This window comes from Lygodium microphyllum, chromosome 17 (genome assembly GCF_053477565.2).
Source record: "Lygodium microphyllum isolate KBCC chromosome 17, Lygodium_microphyllum_v1.1.10, whole genome shotgun sequence".
Taxonomy (NCBI): Eukaryota; Viridiplantae; Streptophyta; class Polypodiopsida; order Schizaeales; family Lygodiaceae; genus Lygodium; species Lygodium microphyllum.
Genome location: NC_141151.1, coordinates 21,415,687 through 21,435,579, shown reverse-complemented (window position 1 = coordinate 21,435,579; position 19,893 = coordinate 21,415,687). Strand labels below are relative to the sequence as shown.

At 41.3% G+C, this 19,893-nt stretch overlaps 1 protein-coding gene across 6 annotated transcripts in view; it reads right to left on the bottom strand.

Annotated features, from left to right (window-relative positions):
• Positions 1 to 19,893, bottom strand: part of LOC148021665 (uncharacterized) — a 156,484-nt gene that overhangs the window by 48,881 nt on the left and 87,710 nt on the right. For 5 of the 6 annotated variants that reach the window (XM_087697146.1, XM_087697147.1, XM_087697148.1 and 2 more), the window contains one exon: positions 7,175 to 7,373. The exons of the other annotated variant lie outside the window; for it this stretch is intronic. In XM_087697146.1, coding sequence (XP_087553272.1) covers positions 7,175 to 7,373 — 199 coding nt within the window. The remainder of the gene's footprint in view (positions 1 to 7,174; positions 7,374 to 19,893) is intronic. 6 annotated transcript variants of the gene reach the window in all.

Here is a 19,893-nt window from a genome sequence, read left to right as displayed (position 1 = left end):
GGATAACAACTCCTTGCACTGCTTGCGACCTAAATGCCAAGATCTCAATCTTTGTCAACATTCAGTATGGTCCTAACGGGTTCCATAGTCCAAAGACATTCACCTTAAAAGTGAGTTGGAGAGTTCTCCAAGGCTCAACTAGCAAGATTCCCTTCCGTGGCACTAAGTTACCTTGATTGGACCATATTGCGAACACTCTCTCATGCTCTCCCTTCTTTGAGGCTTTGTCCTCTGACTCCTGTCCAAGCTCATAAGAGTTTGTCTCTTTGGGCTCAAAGGCGTAGCCAATGACTCCATTGCTGAAGTGCACTTGGTTCCTACTTTGATCCGAGTTGGTTGGGATGGGATGTGGCCTTGGATCAAAAGCTTGGGTTGCTTGTCCTTAGCCACGAGTTGGGTTTGGGGGGTTTTGGAGGCATCTTCATTCTCATCTCCCATCTTGGCTCTAGTGGCTTGATGCCTCCGTTTCTTGGCGTTTGGTTTCACATTCCTCTTCGTCTCGTTCTCATTCTCTTTCTTCTCTATTTTTTGTTCTTCTTCTTACTTCTTGTCTTCTCTCCTTTCTTCTTTGGCCTTCCTGCCTTCATCTATCACTTCTTGCTCTCCTTGCTCTAGCCTATCTTCTTCCTTTGGCTTCCTAGCTCTCCATACTGGTTTTTTCAACTTACTTTCTTCGTCTTTTTCTTCTTGCTCAATCTTTTTCCTAACTTTCTTCTTCTTGTTTTCTTCTACTTGTTTTCTCCTATCATGATCTAGCTTCTCTTTTTCTTCTAGCTTCTTCCTAGCTAACTCTACTTGTTCTTCTATCTCTTTTCTTCTATTTTCTTGTCTCATCTTTTCCTTGATCTTCTCTATAGCTTCATCTAGCAAATCTTTCTCTTCTTCTTTTCTATCATCTTCTTCTACTTCATCCCATATTTGCATGATTCTCTCCTTCAACTCTTTTCCTAGCCTATCATCATTGAACAGTGAGGGTTTGGTTGATTCTTGTTGGGGTTGTCGGGGTCGAGGTGTTCCAAGATTTGGGCTTCTCGATCAGTGTCTCGTCTCGTCAAGATTGATCTTGTCCTTCTTTTTGGTCATCCCCAAACCCTCAATTTATAGTTTTGCATGGGGGGTAGAAGAGAGGATGCTTGCTTTTTTAGCGTTTTTCGATGACATCATCAATGACAAAGAGAGAACGCTTTCTTTTAGCCCTTCTGGAGCTCATCCTCCCGCTCTTCTTCTTTCTTCTCTCCTAATTCCTCTCTTTTTTCTCTTCCTTCGCCTATATCATCATCTACAATAGAAGTGTTGGCTCCATATAGTGGATGCCCTGCCCCAAGTGCTTTCGCCCTTCCACTCTCATCTTCTAACTCTATCTCTTGATCTACTTCTTCATCTTCTTCTTCATCAAAGGCATCTCGTGCCTCACAAGAGGGCACCAACCTAGCCTCACCCTCAATCTCAATTGGTAGAGGTGTTCCAAGATCAAGATCGAGCTCATTCTTCCCCTTCTCTTCTTCTAGCACTAGTTCTTCTTTCAACTAAGCCGCAACTTATGGGTGCAGTGGTTCATCCCTCAGACATGTCCACCTTGCCTCATCTTCTTTTCTGTATCCTAACTCCATAATCTTTTCTACCTTTGAATTCACATCCACTTTCCATCCTTCTCCCTTCACATAATATTCCATAATTTCTTCTTCTTCTTGAACTCCTTCAGGTTGGCATTCTTCGGGATAGGAATGGTCGGTGTAGAGGTATTCTCCTTCTGGGTGGTAGTCGATGGAAACATCTTCAGGGCAGTAGTATACATCTCCTTCAAGAGGGTATTCGTTGTCAAGGTATTGATCTTCAAGATAGCTTTTTGGGTAGTAATCTTCCCGGTAATAGTCGGGGTAGTAGCCGTCCGCTGCTTCTTGTTGGGGACAAGGTGTTCCAGGATCCGTGTTGAGCTCATCCTCCCCCTTGTCTTCATCTTCATCTTCATCCGATCATATTTCTTATTCTTCTTTCACCTATTTTTGCTTCTCTTGGCTCTTTGATTCTTTGGTTGGCTTCACTCCATTTTTCAGCTCTTGGACTCTTTCGGCCCGCATCTACTCCAAGTATGGTTCAGCCCTCTCTTTGGCTCCTACAGCTCCAAAGACAGTCTCCAAGTCCCACCTCAGCATGACTTTCTCTTATAACTCCGTGTCTAGGTCTCGGGCCATCTTCACTTGCCACAGTTTGACTCTCTCTTGCACCATGATCAACTAGTAGTCAACCTCTTCCAGGTCTTCATCCAGCTCTTTAGCCTTCTCTTTGAGATCGTACAACACATCTGCTCCTTGTTGGGTCTTCCTTAGCATCCTGATGGTCTTCTTCGTCAGCCCGATCATTTTGAGCCGTAGCTCCTTCTTCTTGTATGTGATTTTGAGCCAATGGCATAGCTCATCTTCCTTTTCAAAGAAAGTGTCCTTCCACAGCCTCAGCTCTCTCCAAGACATTTTTGAACGGTATACCGTGCATCCCTATCATGCCACGACTCCCTCTCAACTTTGTTGGCACACTAGGTTCTCTCCAATTTTCAGCAGGTAACACGCCCGGGAGGGCATCGCAACGTGGGTCGTCGCACCATGTCGTGTCGCGTCATGTCGTGTCGAGGTCGTCATGTCGTATTGCGCGACATGTTATGGTAGGATCTCCTCCGCATCCGTGAGCCTGTTCCCCTCTCCAGCTAGTATGCTCCGTGCTAGAGTTGCTCTGATACTAAGTGTTATGGACCTTCACGGGACTTCAAGTTATAACTTGGCATGAGGCACAAAAAGGCACAACGGAATGGCACACAAAATATATCAATATGGAATCTTTGTATTCATGATATCGAAAGATACAACATTGAGGCACATCTCACGACTACACCCTCGTCACGCCACACATGTGAGGGTTCACCACTGAGTATAGGGAATCACACGTAGAGTGGAAACCAAGCTAAACTCAGAGTCACTACTACTCCCTATATAGGTGTTTCTGGCTCTAACGCCATGGTATAGCTATGAAGCCCATACCCTTACGGGAGGGAGACAGACGAAAGAGAGAGAGAAATCAATTGCACCAACCCTATTGTGCCTCCTTCATGATCCCCTTCTCTCGTCCCTATAGCATTGTATTTTATCACCTTTTGCCTTTATCTACATTCGCTATTTGTTTCTAATTCTACTTGGCTAGCCAGAAGGCCTGTTGTAAACACTCCACTTCATTAATTCAAACATCAAAGAGAGATGGTCACTAAGGCCAATGCTGTTTAGGGCTTGCATAAACCTCACGTTTGGTGGAAAATGACTATCACGAAGGGTTGGCTCAACAAGACTCTGTATAAATTTAAGCTCTTCCTTTGGTGTGTGATGATTGATGGTCTTCCCCTTGCTTTGGCCCTTTCGAGACGTGGAATCTTCACTTTTCTCTATCTCACCAGTGCAGAATCCTCTCACTAGGGATTTTTATCATGTCACTTGACCTTGAAAATCTAGACCCTTTTGTCTAATGTTTGGCGGTTCTAGTTGGCACATCACTAGGCCCATTCAATTGGGTCTTTGCCAGGCCCAAATACCCCACTCTGGTACAAGCACACATGAAGATTTTGTTTTCCTTTCTACACTATTGGCACAATTGGGTCACTTGGAATGCCTTTGTTTTCGATTCTACTTCTAATGTTCAAAGACATCTTGCTCAGCTTAAGGGTCTCCTACATTGCCAACTGGATCTCATTCAACACACCGATCTTGCTTCTAGGGAGAACTAGGTTCCTTGGCATATGGCAATTTCAGCAGCTGCTTTGCCATGACTTTTGTACTTTTTTCGTCCCCTGACTTTTAAACTCTTTTACCACTTGATAATATAAAACTTAGTCATTACAGGGCTTTTTTTTGGGGGGGGGGGGGGGGGGGGGGGGAGAGAGAGAGAGAGAGAGAGAGAGAGAGAGAGAGTATATTAACATCTCTAAAAGGCCAATGTGGCCTATGAGACCAAAGCAGTACATACAATGATGGTGTGTTTCTCATCTGAAACGAGAAAAAAGATGAAAAACATGCCTATAAGACTGAAAAGGAAATGAAATAGTGTCCTATAAAAGGGAAACATGTCAATGATCTGAAAATGAGAGTAGAGAAAGGAAAACTCTCCATCAATGATATGTCTGTTCTCTAGGGAGGTGTATCTCTAGAGAGAGAGAGAGAGAGAAAATCAGTAGGCCAAATTGCAAAATTTGACTGAGATTTTGCAAGATAGTGCCTCATAAGTTCTTTCGAGCTCTCCATGCATCTCCTACTCGAGAGAATATGACTAGACTCCAGGATGCAGAAGGTCAAATGGTCATTGATTCTCAGACTATTGTGAATATGTGTAGGAATTATTTTCTAGACCTTCTTGGTTCTACTCCTTCACCTTCTGACCAAAATTACTCATGCCCGCTCAGTTTTCTATAATTTGGTCCGCAATCGGGTTCCACATGACATGCAAACTACTTTGGAGATAGATATTCGTAAGGCAGAGCTTATGGATGTTTTATTACACTTGCCCAAGGATAAAAGTCCCGGTTGGGATGGTCTCACCAATGAATTCTTTGAGGCTTTTGCTACCCAATTGGTCAAACCATTGACGGCTATGTTTCAGGAAACGGGGTTCATGCCTTCCTCATGGAAAGAAGGACTTATCAAACTGCTTTCAAAAGTTCCTTCGCCATCAATGTTGAAACATTGGCGACCAATTCCTTTGATGGGTTCTATGTATAAAATCTTTTCCAAATTAATGGCGAATCAGCTCCATAAGCATCTTCCTGCCATTGTGCATCCTCTTCGATATAGTTTCATTAAGGGCCGAAACATTCTGCATAATGTCTTAAATGTGCAAATGGCTATTGACTATGCAAGGCACTCTAATCAGGAGGTGGTCTTGATTCAATTGGACCTGGAAAAGGCTTTTGATTATTTAGACTGGTCTTTCATTGCAAAACTTATGTCTACTATGGGCTTTGGTACTCGGATGTCTCGTTTGATCTACACCATTAGTGCTGCGGCTTCTTCGCGAGTTATGCTGAATGGTGGTGTTACCGAGCCATTTGTCCTTGCACACTCTGTGAGACAGGGTTGCCCTTTGAGTCCTCTCTTTTTTGCCCTTGCGACTCGTCCGGTTCTTTCGATGTTATCTCATATGGCAGCTTCTACTCAGTTGGCTGGATTGTCTCTTTCTTTTGGACAGCACTTCATTAGTCAATCCTTGGCTGATGACAGCTTTATGATTTTGTGTGCAGACAAGCATAATCTTCGCAAAGCATTAGATGTTTGGAGTCTCTTTGGTCATGCTTCTGGTCTTCATATCAATGCTTTGAAATCAGCCATTCCCAGTTGCACGGAGTCAGATTTGCAGTCATTGGACTGGCAGGGAATGGTTGTTCCCCGTGGTTTCATTGTCAGGCATCTTAGGTACCCTTTGGGTGTTAATGTTCAGCCAAAGCAACTACTAGAGTGGATTTCACAGAAACTAGCAGCTAAGTTTCTGTATTGGAAGTTACAGGCTTGGCCCTTCCATGTTCACCTCAAAGTGGCTCAGACAATTATGTTGCTAATGCTCACGTGTTTATTGCCATTGCTTCCTTGGACTACTACTACATTGAATGCTCTTACTCAGTACATTCGTTTCATGTTATGAGGAAGAACTCCTTGCAAGCAGGCATTTCATGGATTTCTTGGTCACATGCATGTATCCCCAAACGCATGGGTGGTGGGGCTATTTTGGATGCCGAAACTCATATGCTGGCACTCCGTTGATCTCTTTTTCGTGCCATGTGCTTGGATCATCACCCGTGGGTCTTTATAGCCCGTTATTTTCTTGAGGATCACGGGCTTGTGCATGATAATACCCAAATTAGGAGCTCCTGATGGCATGTTCTTAATGCAGACTCTTGGTTTTCTAGTCCTTCATTCTCCCTGCTTGCTCATTTGGTATGTTCCTGGAAATTGCTTCTCCAGAAGGCTCAGTGGCATCCGGCGGAGGACCGCTTAGCTACTAACTCTTTTCAACTAGAATTGTAGGCAGCCTCGCGATTACTTTCTTGGGAAAGCAAACATGAGCTCAGACCAAAATTCAACCGCATGGCACGTTTGGGCTTGACTTCAGTTTGCAGATGCCACCCTTGCCAGTCGCAATGTGTTGATATCGTTTCGTACAGCCAAGAGGCTTTTCAGGATCCCTCGTGGATACCGTGATTTATGGGAGCTTTTGATAGTGCTCCAGAGCAGACAACCCTTTCCTACCCTTGCTTCGGATTGTCCCTGGCAGGACTGGGACCTTGCAGGTCGGCTGAATTTGGAAAAGGCCTCAGCTAACCAGGTGTATCATCTTCTAATTAAAGATCATCAAGCTGGTTACTAAAGCTAATACTGTATGGGGATTGCGTAAATCTCGGTCACGGTGGAAGGTAACTGTGATGGAGGGCTGGTTAAACAAGACACCTTTCAAATGCAAGGTCTTTCTTTGGAGGGTGATGATTGGTGGTCTTCCTCTTGCTTCAACCCTTTCCAAGCGTCGAATCTCCAACGGCAATTGTTTCTTTTGCACCACCAGTGTGGAATCGGCCCGTCATCGATTTATTTCTTGCCCTCTCGCTAAGAAAATCTGGTCACTCTTGTTAGCGATTTGGCGAGCACTGGTTGGTTTCTCGCTAAGCCCTTTTGATTGGGTTTTTGTGCGGCCCAAATACCCCACACCGGCACAGTCGCATATGAAGATCTTGTTTCACTTTCTCAGATACTGGGGCTGTTGTCACAATTGGACCATTCGGAATGCTTTTCTTTTTTATTCAGCCTCTAATCTTCAAGGACATATTGCTAGGCTTAAAGGTCTCTTGCATTGGCAGATAGATCTCATTTGGCACTCTGACTTACTCCCTCGGGAGGACTTACTTCCCTGGCATATGGCAATTTCCTCTGCGTCTTTGCCATGACTTTTGTAACTCTTTTGTCGTTTAGTACTTTATAAATATAACATCGATTACGAAAAAAGAGAGAGAGAGAGAGAGCAGAATACCAGCAAATACCAACTGGATGAATTATTCTGTCTTAATACAACTAAGTTCTTGTCATACTGGAATCTCTCTGCTTTATTTGGAAACTGAGAAAAGATAGAAACAACCACCAAAAACCTATTGGATACATACCTAGAGCAAAACCAACCACCATGTAGAGATCATGTGAACTGTGGAGATACTGCTCATTGAAAAGGAAAGGGAACCCATACATGTATGCAACCTTTGTTCCATTGAAGTACATATCATTTAAATGATCCAGTGCAGCTCGGGTTTGTTTGATCATTTGAACATTGTTTTTGGTATTGAAACCCAAGTTTTCTGCAAAAACCTGTTATGAAGCATAGAAGCATGATCAAGATATGTGCTTAAGACCCAATCATCACTAGCTTTTTCAAGATTTACAGTAGTTAAACATCGGTCCACCACCTTGACACATTAAATTACTAGAAAAATTTAGAGAAATAGCATCATTTCAAACGTCCTCAGCACCCTCACTACTAAACATAAGAAAATTGACATGATTACCAAGCTTATGCATATCCTCATTAACCTCAGCACCCTAAGTTCTAGGACCTGTTCACCAGCTGTAGTTGCAAACCAAGTTCCAGCCAATACTTAGGAATCACCACTAGATGAAAAGCTGCCGCTTGACTTTAAAATTCTCTTTTTCTCTTTTCTTCTGGCAGATATACAGATGCATGTTCACAACCCCAATGCTTTGCTGGGTCACTAGTTTAAACAAAAGATGGCTCTTCTGTAAGTCAACTGGTGGCAAATAAGTTGCAAGAAGTCCATGTAGCAAGAAATGATTGGTGCAAATCAGTTCTATACTCCTCTGTCGTATGCAATCCTTGAAGATTGTTCAAAATGGGAGAGGTAAAACACTCAGAGTTTGAGACTTAAAGGAAGGAGAATGCTGAAGAGACCATTTCTTGCTACATGAGAATAAAAGGAAATCTAACTACAAGGCACATAGCCCTATCTAAATAAGAGAAAAGGCACACCAACTAGCTTGAACTCAATATAGCCAAAGAATACTCAATGCACTAGTTAGTCCTCAATGTCTCAAGAGTGAATCCCTGATCTACCTCCTCAAGCTCTCACGCTTTTCACTCAACTTTCAAGATCTCTACTCCCAAGCTCTCTCCTACTCCCTCAAGCTCTCCACCCTTTCTACCCTCAATCTCTTTATCCATCCAGCTCTTTGCCCTCTCTATCCCTCAAGCTCTCCACCTCTAACCTTTCTGCCCTCAAGCTGTTTACTATCTCCATCCTCCTCCCAAGTTCTTTATCCTTACCCTCTCTACGTTCAAGCTCTCTCCATCTTCCTACATACACATAATAGCACTTGCCCTCCATGAAGCCTTTCACTTGCATTGCTCCCACTATCAACATGCGAAAGAAGTCCAATACATACAAGTGGCAATGCAAGTATTCCGATACCAAAGATATAAACCTCTTTCGTGCCCGCTTCCTCGTCCATTTCTGCAAATTGGAAGGAGAAGCAACATTGTGCAAGGGTATTCCCAAGTACAATCTTAAACAGTGTTATCAAAATTACTTGCCATTGAAGCGGCAAAAGGCCATTGCAAGAGCAAGTGAGAAGGTAGTCGTGAGAAGGACATATTGAAGCTCAATTGAGAGTACAGTTGACCGTGAAAAGCGTGTGTGAGCGTGATAGCATGACACCCAATGCAATAATCTGAAGAGTGTAATGTGCAAGTACAAAGTACAACCCTTAGACCTTAGCATTGCCAAAGTGTGTTCACATCCAAAAGGTGTAAAACATGATAAGTGCCCAAACTATGTAACACAAACACATAAAATAAAAGAGAATAAATCTGGGGGCAAAAACCTCTATGATCATAGGCATGAGTCAAACCCAACAAACCCCCATGGAGTGAAAAAGTGATCAATATACAAGGATTATCTACCAAAGGAGATCAAATTTAAGGCATAGCGGAATGCTTCAAATTTGTCACGAGAAAGAGCATTGGTGAAGATGTTTGCCACATTACTAGTGGTAGGACAATAGACAATGCCACATTACTAGCGGTAGGACAATAGACAATGCTAATATCATATGCATGTACCCTCTCTCTAATGCAGTGATAGTGGATCTCTATGTGTTTCATGCGTATATGAAACATCGGTTTCATGCCACTACAATGGCACTCTGACTGCCAGTAAACAAAGGAGTAGGCTCCATGAGAGATACATCTAAATCAGCCAACAAATATCTCAGCCATACACATTCAACTGTGGTAGTGAAAGCTACCTTGTATTCAGCTTTACATGACAATGTGGCAACATTGGATTGTTTCTTGCATAGCCAAGAGATGCAAGATGGGCAAAGAAAGAAATAATTACCACTAGTGGAGTGACGAGAATCATAATCACCAGCCCAATCTCAATCACTATAAGCATGTAAATGCAATGGTCCCCCCTTGGAATAAAGCAATCCAAGAGTCCTAGTACCCTGCAAGTAACGGAAAACACACTTGGCAACCTGCCAATGTGACATGCATGGCTAGTGCATATATTTGCTCAAGGCTGAAATTGCAAAATGAATGTCTGGCCTTGTGTTGCATAGGTAAATGAGACATCCAACTGCTAGAGCATACATATGGATATCAAAAAAATCATTGTCGGCATGTAAGACAGCTTTAGTCCAGGTCCCATTGGTGTATAAACTGGCTTGAAATCCTATAAGCCAAACCTCTCAAGAAGTCTACCAATGTATCTAGACTATGATAATCCAATGTCTCTAGCATCATGAATGAACTAAATCCTTGAGTAATAGTGCAAAGGCCCCAAATCTGACATCTCACCGGGCCTCAAAGGCAAGTACAGAGCTCAATGGGTTAAGGAAACTTGAGACAAAGGAAAGGCCAATGCTTTAGAACTCCCTAAGAAGAGGGTTAGGTTATTGATCAATATTAGTGCTCAATAGAATTTATATTCTCACATAGTTGTCTAAGACCTTGGCATGCTTCTTAGCCAAAGTGTTAAGTAGATTTTGCATGAAATTGCTTAGACCCCAAGGGGGAGAGTGAGTATGCGATGGAAGGTTATCACGACTATTCCTGCAATGTTGAAAAAGGTTATCATTGTTTTGTTGAATTGATCTAACATCATCTTAAAATTCTTTTGCATTAAACTGATTGCTGGATGTGATTTGGATAATTATTCCAAGTGCTTGTGCTTGATGATAAATTTATGGCAAGGGTGGATAATGACAAGTAGCCAAGGAAACATAAATTAATGTTTCCCTGGAAGATGATATTAAGCTAATTGATTTGATTCTTAATATATATATATATATATATGTATATATATATATACATATATATATATATATATATGTATATATGTATATATGTATATATATCTATATATATATATATATATATATATCTATATGTATATATGTATATATGTATATATATCTATATATATATATATATATATATATATATCTATATATATATATATATATATATATATATATATATATATATATATGTACATATATAGATATATACACATATATATATATAGATATATATATATACATAGATACATATATACATATACATATATATATATATATATATATATATATATATATATATATATATGTACATATATAGATATATACACATATATATATATAGATATATATATATACATAGATACATATATACATATACATATATATATATATATATATATATATATATATATATATATATGTATATGTATATATGTATCTATGTATATATGTATATATGTATATATATATATATATATATATATGAAAGTATAAGTGTTAAAGGTGTGTTCACACCCGAGCACATTTAAAAGGCACCAGGGCCTTTATTTCCAACAACCTCCCACCTAAAGGCAATATGCCTAAAAAGGAGGAAAAAAAAATCAGCTAAGTCTAGATATATACAAAGCTGAAATACATATATCTATCCAACTCCCATCATCTGTCAGCAATGAGCAAACCACTCTACTAAAAGACCCTTCGTGAGAAAGTCTGCAAGATTATCATCTGTATGCACTTTGATAAGCTCAATGCTCTTGCTGTCAAGTACATCTCTAATGAAGTGATACTTCACCTGCATGTGCTTTGTCTTCGCATGAAAGACGGGATTCCGTGCTAGCCTGATAGCACTCTAGCTGTCACAATGGAGAACAGGTAACTCTGTAATGCCAAGCTCTCCCACCAAATGTGAAAGCCATAAAGCCTCCTTGCATGCCTTAGTGGCAGTCACATACTCTACCTCTGTAGTAGACAATGCAACACACTTTTGTAGCCTGGAGATCCAAGAGACTGCTCCTCCTGTGAAGGTAAGCACATATCCAAAAGTGAACTTTCTGCAATCCGCATAACCAATATAGTCTGCATCCATAGAGCCAACGACAAATGCCTTCTGCTTTTCAAAGCAGATGCACAACACCTTTGTGCCTTTGAGGTATCTCATAATACCTTTCACTGCTTCCCAATGCTTTCTACCAAGGTTTGCCATGTATCTGCTAACCACTCCCACTGCAAAGGCAATGTCAAGACATGTAGCAACCATAGCATACATCGAACTGCCAACAGTTGAAGCATATGGTATCTTGGCCATTCCAACCTTCTCATCATCAAATGTAGGGTTGTCCTCTGAACTGAGTTTCATATATGGAGGCAATGGAACCCCAATTGTTTTCCCTCCCTCCATATTGAAACACTGCAAAATTTCGGAGATATACTCCTACTGAGATAGACAGAGTAATCATTTTGATCTATCTCTGAGTATTTGCATGCCAAGAATATGATTTGCATCACCAAGATCCTTCATGTCAAAGCTGCCATGAAGACTTTGCTTCAGTGAGTCCAAGGCATTAGTATCCCTTCCAGCAATCAGCATGTCATTAACATACAGAACCAAGATAATCAGACTACCATCTGCTACCTTCTTGGTGTACAAGCAATGATCCACTTAACTTCTATGGAAATCTTAAGATTGCATAAATGTATCAAACTTATGATACCATTATCTTGGTGCTTATTTCAGTCCATACAAACTCCTTTTGAGTTTACATACCATCTTCTCTTTCCCTTTTTCAACTAACCCTTCAAGCTACTGCATATATATGTCTTCATGCAAATCACCATGTAAGAATGCAGTCTTTACATCCATCTGTATGAGCTCCATATCTTCAGCTGCAACCAAGTCCAAAACGGTTCTCAATGTAGTCATCTTGACTACAGAAGATAAGATCTCATCAAAGTCAATTCCATGTTCTTGCTTATACCCCTTCACAACCAATCTTGCTTTGTACTTTGGTGAGGAACCAAAAGTGACCTTCATCTTGTAAACCCATTTGCATGGAAGTGTTTTCTGCCCTTTAGGCAACTGCACCAATTCCCAAGTGCCATTTTCCTCAAGAGATTCCATTTCTGATAACATGGCTTCATACCATTTCTTGCTATCTTGTCTGTCCATTGCTTCCTTGAAGCAAGATAGTTCACCACAATCTATCAACGTGACATAATCAGCCACATTATTTGCACCAGCAATGAATCTATCAGGTCGTCTAGTAGCCCTAGACGATCTCCTAACCCAATGATCATTGTTTGCGGGCTGCTGAGCATTTTCAACTTGCTGTCCTAGCATTTCAGCCTGCAAATCAGCATTAACAGCTTGTTGTCCTGGCTGTTCCTGCACATGTGGTGGCTTGTTATCATGGGCAATAGCTAGCTAATCATTTCCAGCATTATTTTCTGCATTTACAGCAGGTATTTTCTGCTGTACAGCGGGCACATTTTGCTGTCCGAAAGGTACTTCCCAGAATACAACTCTACGGACCTCCTCAATCTTTTCGGGATGTTTATGCATGCGATCTTCCCAGAAGATAACATCATTGCTACGTACTACTTTCCTTTTCTCGGGATTCCATAATCTATACCCAATTTCACCCTCTACACCGTATCCTAGGAAAATGCATTTACAGGACTTTGGCTCAAGTTTGCTGCGTTTTTCTTTATGAATGTGCACAGAAGCCTCACAGCCAAACACTTTTAGGTGAGCATATGAAGGTGGCTTGCCCGACCACGCTTGTTGGGGAGCTCCCTTCCCCAAGACCTGTTTGGTGACCGATTAATCAAGTGTATGGCTGTCATAACATCCTCTACCCAAAAACCATGGGGTAATGCAGCATGAGACAACATTGTACGGACCTTATCTTGTATGGTCCAATTCATACACTCTACAATGCCATTTTGGGGTGGATTATGAGGGGCAATGAGCTCCCTCTTTATCCCTCGCTATCACAAAATGCTTGAAAGGCCTTGGACACATATTCCCCACCATTGTCAGAGCGAAGACACTTGAGTATCTTATCAGTATGATTCTCAACCAATGCCAAGAATTTTTTAAACTTTTCAAGCACTTCATCCTTGCTACGAATAGGGTAAACCCATACCTTTCGTGTAGCATCATCGACAAAGGTTACAAAATATTTCTTTCCCCCTAAAGATAACCTTGGCGTCTAACATACATCGAAATGTACTAACTCTAGAGGAGAAGATTTCAACGAAAGAGACTTTTTATGAGACATCTATGCATGTTTACCATAAACACAATGATCAAAATGCTCAAAATTAGCATAACGCTAACAAGGGAAGTAACCCAAACAAGAGAACACTTTCATTCCAGTTTGACTCATGTGTCCCAACTGGCCATGCCACAAAGAAATACTTGGCTGCTCGGTCATGGCAACAACATGATCACTCACACTAGTTACATTGAGAGGATACAAGGCGTCGCTTTTACAACCTCTGGCAATCACTCTAGATCCCTTACAGATCTTCCATTTCCCATCACCAAAGGTGGTATGAAATCCATAATCATCTAGCTACCATGTGCTAATCAAGCTCTTCTAGAGCTGAGGTACATGTCGTACATGCTAAAGTGTGAAGACAGAACCATGCTAAAACTGCAACTGCACATTGCTACTACCTCCAATGTCACATGCATAGTTGTCCCCAAGATGGACAACACCATGTCGACCCCTTGTATAGGCAGAGAACCACTCACGATGAGGGGTGACATGAAAGGAAGCACCTGAATCGAGAATCCAAGTATGCATGTCATCATCTCTATCTATAAGTAAAGCATGTGCACCAAAGTGTGAAGAGACAAAGAGTACGTTATTCCCACTGTCACTGTCATAAGTGACTACATTCACCTCTTCAATTTTGACGTTGCTCTTTTTAGGTTGACTCTCTTTCTTCTCTTCCTTGCTATCATCTGTCTTCTTTCCCTTTCCTTTCTCTTTCTTCCAATTGTAGCAGTCACGTTTAAAGTGACCCTTCATGCCACAATGATAGCATTCAACATCTTGGCCATGTGATTTACTGCATCCCTTGCTATCAGATTTGTGTTTCTACTGTGATCTGCTCCTAATATGCAAAGCACTGGAAGATTTACTAGATGCATTGTTCTGCCGATTCATTTCTTCCATGAGTAGAGCACTCTCTACATCAACATACAAAAGAATCGCATTAGAATTGCTCATAGCAGTCCTTAATGTATCCCAACTCTCTGGAAGAGTGCAAAGCGAGAACGTAGCCTTAAATTCTTCATCAATCAAGAACTTCAAGGTAACCAGCTGGCTGAAAATGAAGTTAAACTCACTCAAGTGAGTAGACATTGCCGTACCCTCTTTCATACGCAAATCCATAAGCTTTTTCAACCAATACACTTTGCTTGCAACACTCTTTTGTGTATACAGTTCTTCCAGTCGAGTCCAAATAGCATATGTAGAATCCAAACCAAAATGTTAAACAACAAGGCATCAAAAATCAATAGCTCAATGGTTGAGTGTGCAAGCTCATTTAACTCATCCCAATCTTCCTATTCCATGTCTGCGGGCTTTGCCCCTTTGGTCTTAATCGGCTTTGCCTGCTTCTTTTGCAACAGGATATTGTAGCACTGGTTTTTCCAAACTGCAAAGTTATGTGCTCCTTCAAGCTTCTTTATGTACATAAGATTACTGTTGTCACTACTGCCAGCCATGACTTTCAGCCCAAATGTGACCAAAAAATTCAGCAAATGCAGGCCCAAACTGTCACACAAGTGACCAAGGTACAAACAAGTACCAACCAGCAATAAATGACCACGTAGAAGTAGAAATTTCAGATCTGTAAGTAAATTTTCAGAAGCACCAAACCATGTGCTACAGCATTCCACAACTGATTACAGCTGTTTCAAGGGCAAATACATCACATTACATGAGAAGTCCCAAATTTTAGCTGCAATTTCTGTTGTACGTGTACCCACGGGCAAAAAATTTGACATGCACGGTCAAAAGCCCCAAACTTTTTGTGCTCAAAGCATTAACCATACATCTAAACTGTCTCTGGCATGCATAGAGAATAGGCCAATTTTGCCAAAATAGAGAAATTTCAGTAAAACCCCCAAATTTCACTGGCCAATCTGTCCCAATTGCATTAATACATGTTCCCGAAAGCATAAACCGGGTAAAATTAGCAAAATTTCACAAAATTTTGCAAAAGCCCCAAATTTATCAGGTCCAAATGTGCACCAATAATGTCAACCAATCTGACTCAGCTGAACAGAATTTCACCAATACGTTAAAAGCCCCAAATTTTATGGGTCCAATGTTGAGAAATTTCACTCAGATGAGCAAAATTTCAATAATTTTGGCGAAATCCCCAATTCAAATGCACACAATGTCTGCAATTTCTGACGCAGATGCCTCAATTTTGCATGAACTATACTCAGTCTGGAGAAGCCCCAAATTTCTGGGCCAAGATTGCACAAATCTGACCTATTGTGCTTGCGCGCACGAACCCTAGTTAGAGGGAGAGGAATTTTAAAAATTTTGAAAGAAAAAAATTGGATGATGGGTCCTTTGACCTATCTCTCGTGCGCCCATGAGCCCCACTGGTCTCGTCTGTCGCACGCCCGTGAAGTCACCCACTGGTCACCCCCGTCTGATGCCTGGCTGCCGTCTCCTGTCCGCAGTGTCTTTCGTGCAGCCCTATCGCACAACTTGTTGCCTCCAGCCCCGTCACACAGCACCATTTTGCAGAAGTCGCCTGGTTCACACCTGCTGTCGCCTACCAACCATGTCAACGCTTGTTGTCTCCTAGTTAAAAAACGGCTTGTCGGGGTTTCTAGACTATCAACTGACAGTGCAGCACACACACGTGTCTGAGATCAGTGGCGACCTGATGATTTCGTGCGAGCGAAACACTATAGATGTCTCACACGGACTCCGAGGAGCACGAACACCTTAGCCGATGCTTTGATACAGTTTGTAGTGACGGGGAGCGCGAGGATCGAGACACTCAATGCTTGCTAGCGGCAAAGAGAGTGAGAGTGAGAGAGAGCAGTGTAGTCAGAAGAGTGAACATGATTTTTGGGTACAATGATGAGTGTATACCTCTTTAGGTTTTTAGATAGATATATATATGAAAGTACAAGTGCTAAGGGTGTGTTCACACCTGAGCACATTTAAAAGGCACGGAGGCCTTTATTCCCAACATGACCAACAAGGATCCCCCCTCTTTACATACATAAAGGGTACACTTAGATGAGCTGTTTACAAACCCTTGGCTGAGTAAAAAGGCAGCAATCTACACCTACTAAACTCAAGGAGCTTGCTTCAAACCATATAAAGTCTTTTTCAGCTTGCACACCAAGTGTTCGGATCCCACAACTGCAAAACCAATGGGCTGCTGTACATACACTTCTTCTTGAAGTTTCCCATGTAAAAATGCGGTCTTTATATCAAGTTGGTGCACAGTCCTCCCATAATGGGCATCCAAAGCAACCATAGGCCTAATGGTAGTCATGCGGGATGTAGGAGCAAATGTCTCCTCATAGTCAATGCCTTTCTTCTATGCGTAGCCCTTGGTCACAAGCCTCGCCTTATATTTGTTGATGAATCCATCTGCATTCCTTTTCAGCTTATAGACCCACTTTGTACCAATTGCTTTCTTCCCAACACGCAAGAACACTAAATCCCATGTTTGATTCTTTATGATAAAATCAAACTCAGCTTGCTTTGTTGCCATCCAATGCACACTATGTTGTGCATTCTCAAAACATTCAGGCTCCTCATCATCAAGTGTATCTGCTGCCATAACAAACTCCATGGTATGTGCACCATCATGCATAGGAGCTTGCCTTCTAGTACGACCAACGATAGGAGCATACAAGTGACTATCTATCACACTCAGCAAATACCATCTAGACATCTGCCTAGCTTCCTGACTGTGTACGAGCTCTTGATGAATTTTGAATTCAGCATCTTGCTAAGCATTCAAATACCCAATGGAGCAACTGTTGAACATTAAGTCCACTTGTTGAAGCTCTAGCTGTATCACCGAAAGAAATGGCTAGGAGCCCTTCAAATATATCATTGGTAGCCTGATATGTATCAAAACCAATAAGGAATAATTCAAATTTTTCATTAGAAACCATATCCCTACTAACAAATACATTCTTAGAGATAGGATCATATAATCTATATCCTTTGCTCTCACTGCTATACCCCACAAAAATGCATTTAATAGCTTTGTTATCCAACTTCTTTTTGAGTACCTTGGAAATCTATGCATACGCAAGACACCCAAAAGTATGAAATTGTCCAACATAAGGTTTCCAGGTGTTCCAAGCCTCTAAAGCCATGACATTCTTTAATGCCTTGGTCGGGCACCTATTCAAAACATGGCAAGTACACATAATTGCTACCATTGTAAAACTATGTGCTAAGCTCTTTGCTTTCAGCATACATCTAGCCATCTCCATGAGTGACTGATTCTTCCTCTCTACAACCCCATTATGTTGTGCAGTATAAGCAATAGTGTACCGATGGAGAACGCCTTTCTGCTTCAAAATTTTTTTCAATATATAAGACATGTATTCCCCCCCTCGGTCCGAACGGAGAGTCCTAACCCTACAACAAGATTGATTTTTAGTAAGTGCTACAAAAGCCAAAAATGCATCATACACTTCTAACTTTCTTACCAAAGAGTAGACCCAACAAAAGCAAGTAAAGTCATCAATAAAAGTGACCAAATAGCAATAACCACCCAATGACTTTATCTGCATAGGGCTACATACATATAAGTGCACAATCTGTAATCTGGCAGTTGCTCTAACAGCAATATCACAAGGAAACAAAAAACGATGCATTTTCTCCAAAATACATCCCTCGCATATATGCTCAAGAGGTCACTCCAAGAGAGGTAAGCCATCAAGCATCTGTGTAGGTTGCATAAGCATCAAGCTACCATACTTGATGTGCCCCATGCAAGCATGCCATAACTCTGCCTGTGACATGGCAAAACTAAGAGTAGATGCTAGATGGACAGACTGATCAACTGAATAAGCTATAACTCATATAACCCATGACATAAAGTGTCATTCAAAACTAAAGTCATGTGTTCTTTATCTATGACCATACATCTGTCATCATCAAAGATGACTTGCAAACCACACTTTTCCAAAGAAGAAAAATAAGATAAGTTCTTCTTTATGCCTGGCACAAATAATGCATCCTACAAATGGAGAATAGAACCATCAATGGCTGTCGACACAATCTCCCCAATGCCTCTAATAGGGTATTATTCATTGTTGGCACACTATAGAGATTTACCAACAAGAGCTATAATAACAGAGGAAAACAAATCCCTGCAGGATGTGATATGCCTAGAAGCACCAGTGTCAAAAAACCATGTGCTCGCATCCTCAGTATAGCTAAATGCTCTATCAACCCAAGAAGAGTCATAACTGCATGTGTAAAAAAAATAGTCATGGTCTGTAACAAAAGGCATGGACTCAGTAGCAATGGAAGGTGCATCAAAAACAGACATCTTTGACTCCTCCTTGGCTATGCGTTTTCTGTATTCTGTGATGTAGTGACCTAGCTTCTTGCAATAGTGGCATTTTCTCTTCTTGGCTTGCGTGCCCCCTCTATTTCTTGCTACTCTATGAAGCACCTAATGTCCCAAAGCTCTGTGGAGCATTTTTAGCTTGGCTACCCTTGCCCTTCTGCCTTGCCATAAAAGCTTGCTTAGAGGCTATAATATCCACACCATTGTTATTTCCTCTGCTATTCCTCTAAGAGCAAACTGACCAACTGAAGGAAAATAAGCAACTATGGAAAAATCCTCATGGTGAGATTCAAGGCCATATGAAAGGCCAAGTATGAGAGCAACAATGAATTCAAAGTAGTAGATATTGACTGTGCATCTGAGCAATACTCATCTATATTGATAAGCTGCCCTAAGCAAGTCCTAAATTTTGTTTAGATGATCGTGCATAGAATCACCCTCATCCATCTTCATGATCTCAAGCTCTTTCTTCAAGAAAGAGATACATGTCTCATTCTTTCCAGCAAATAACTACTCTAAGGTCAACCATGTTTCTCGTGAAGAAGCTACAAACCAAATGTGGGGGATGATAGAATGCTAAATTGCCAATGCAATCAACGACAAAGAATGTGCATCCCCTGTGTCCCATGCCTTTTCTGATTTTGATCTCTAGGGAAGTGGCTCCAAGCTGGAGCATGCTGAACAGGCTGACTAGGCTGAGTTGCCCGTTGTCCATGTCCTCTTGGAGAAGGTGTAGCACGAGCCACAACTCCGGGCCTAACTTCTTCACCATTGACATAATCCCAAAGATTCTTTGCAATCAGTACATTCTTCATCATAAAAGACCATAGAGAATAGTTGTTGCCATCCAACCTATCCTCCTTGGACACATACATTAATACATCACCTCCCTAATTTGCCATGATAATTGTCACTGATCAAG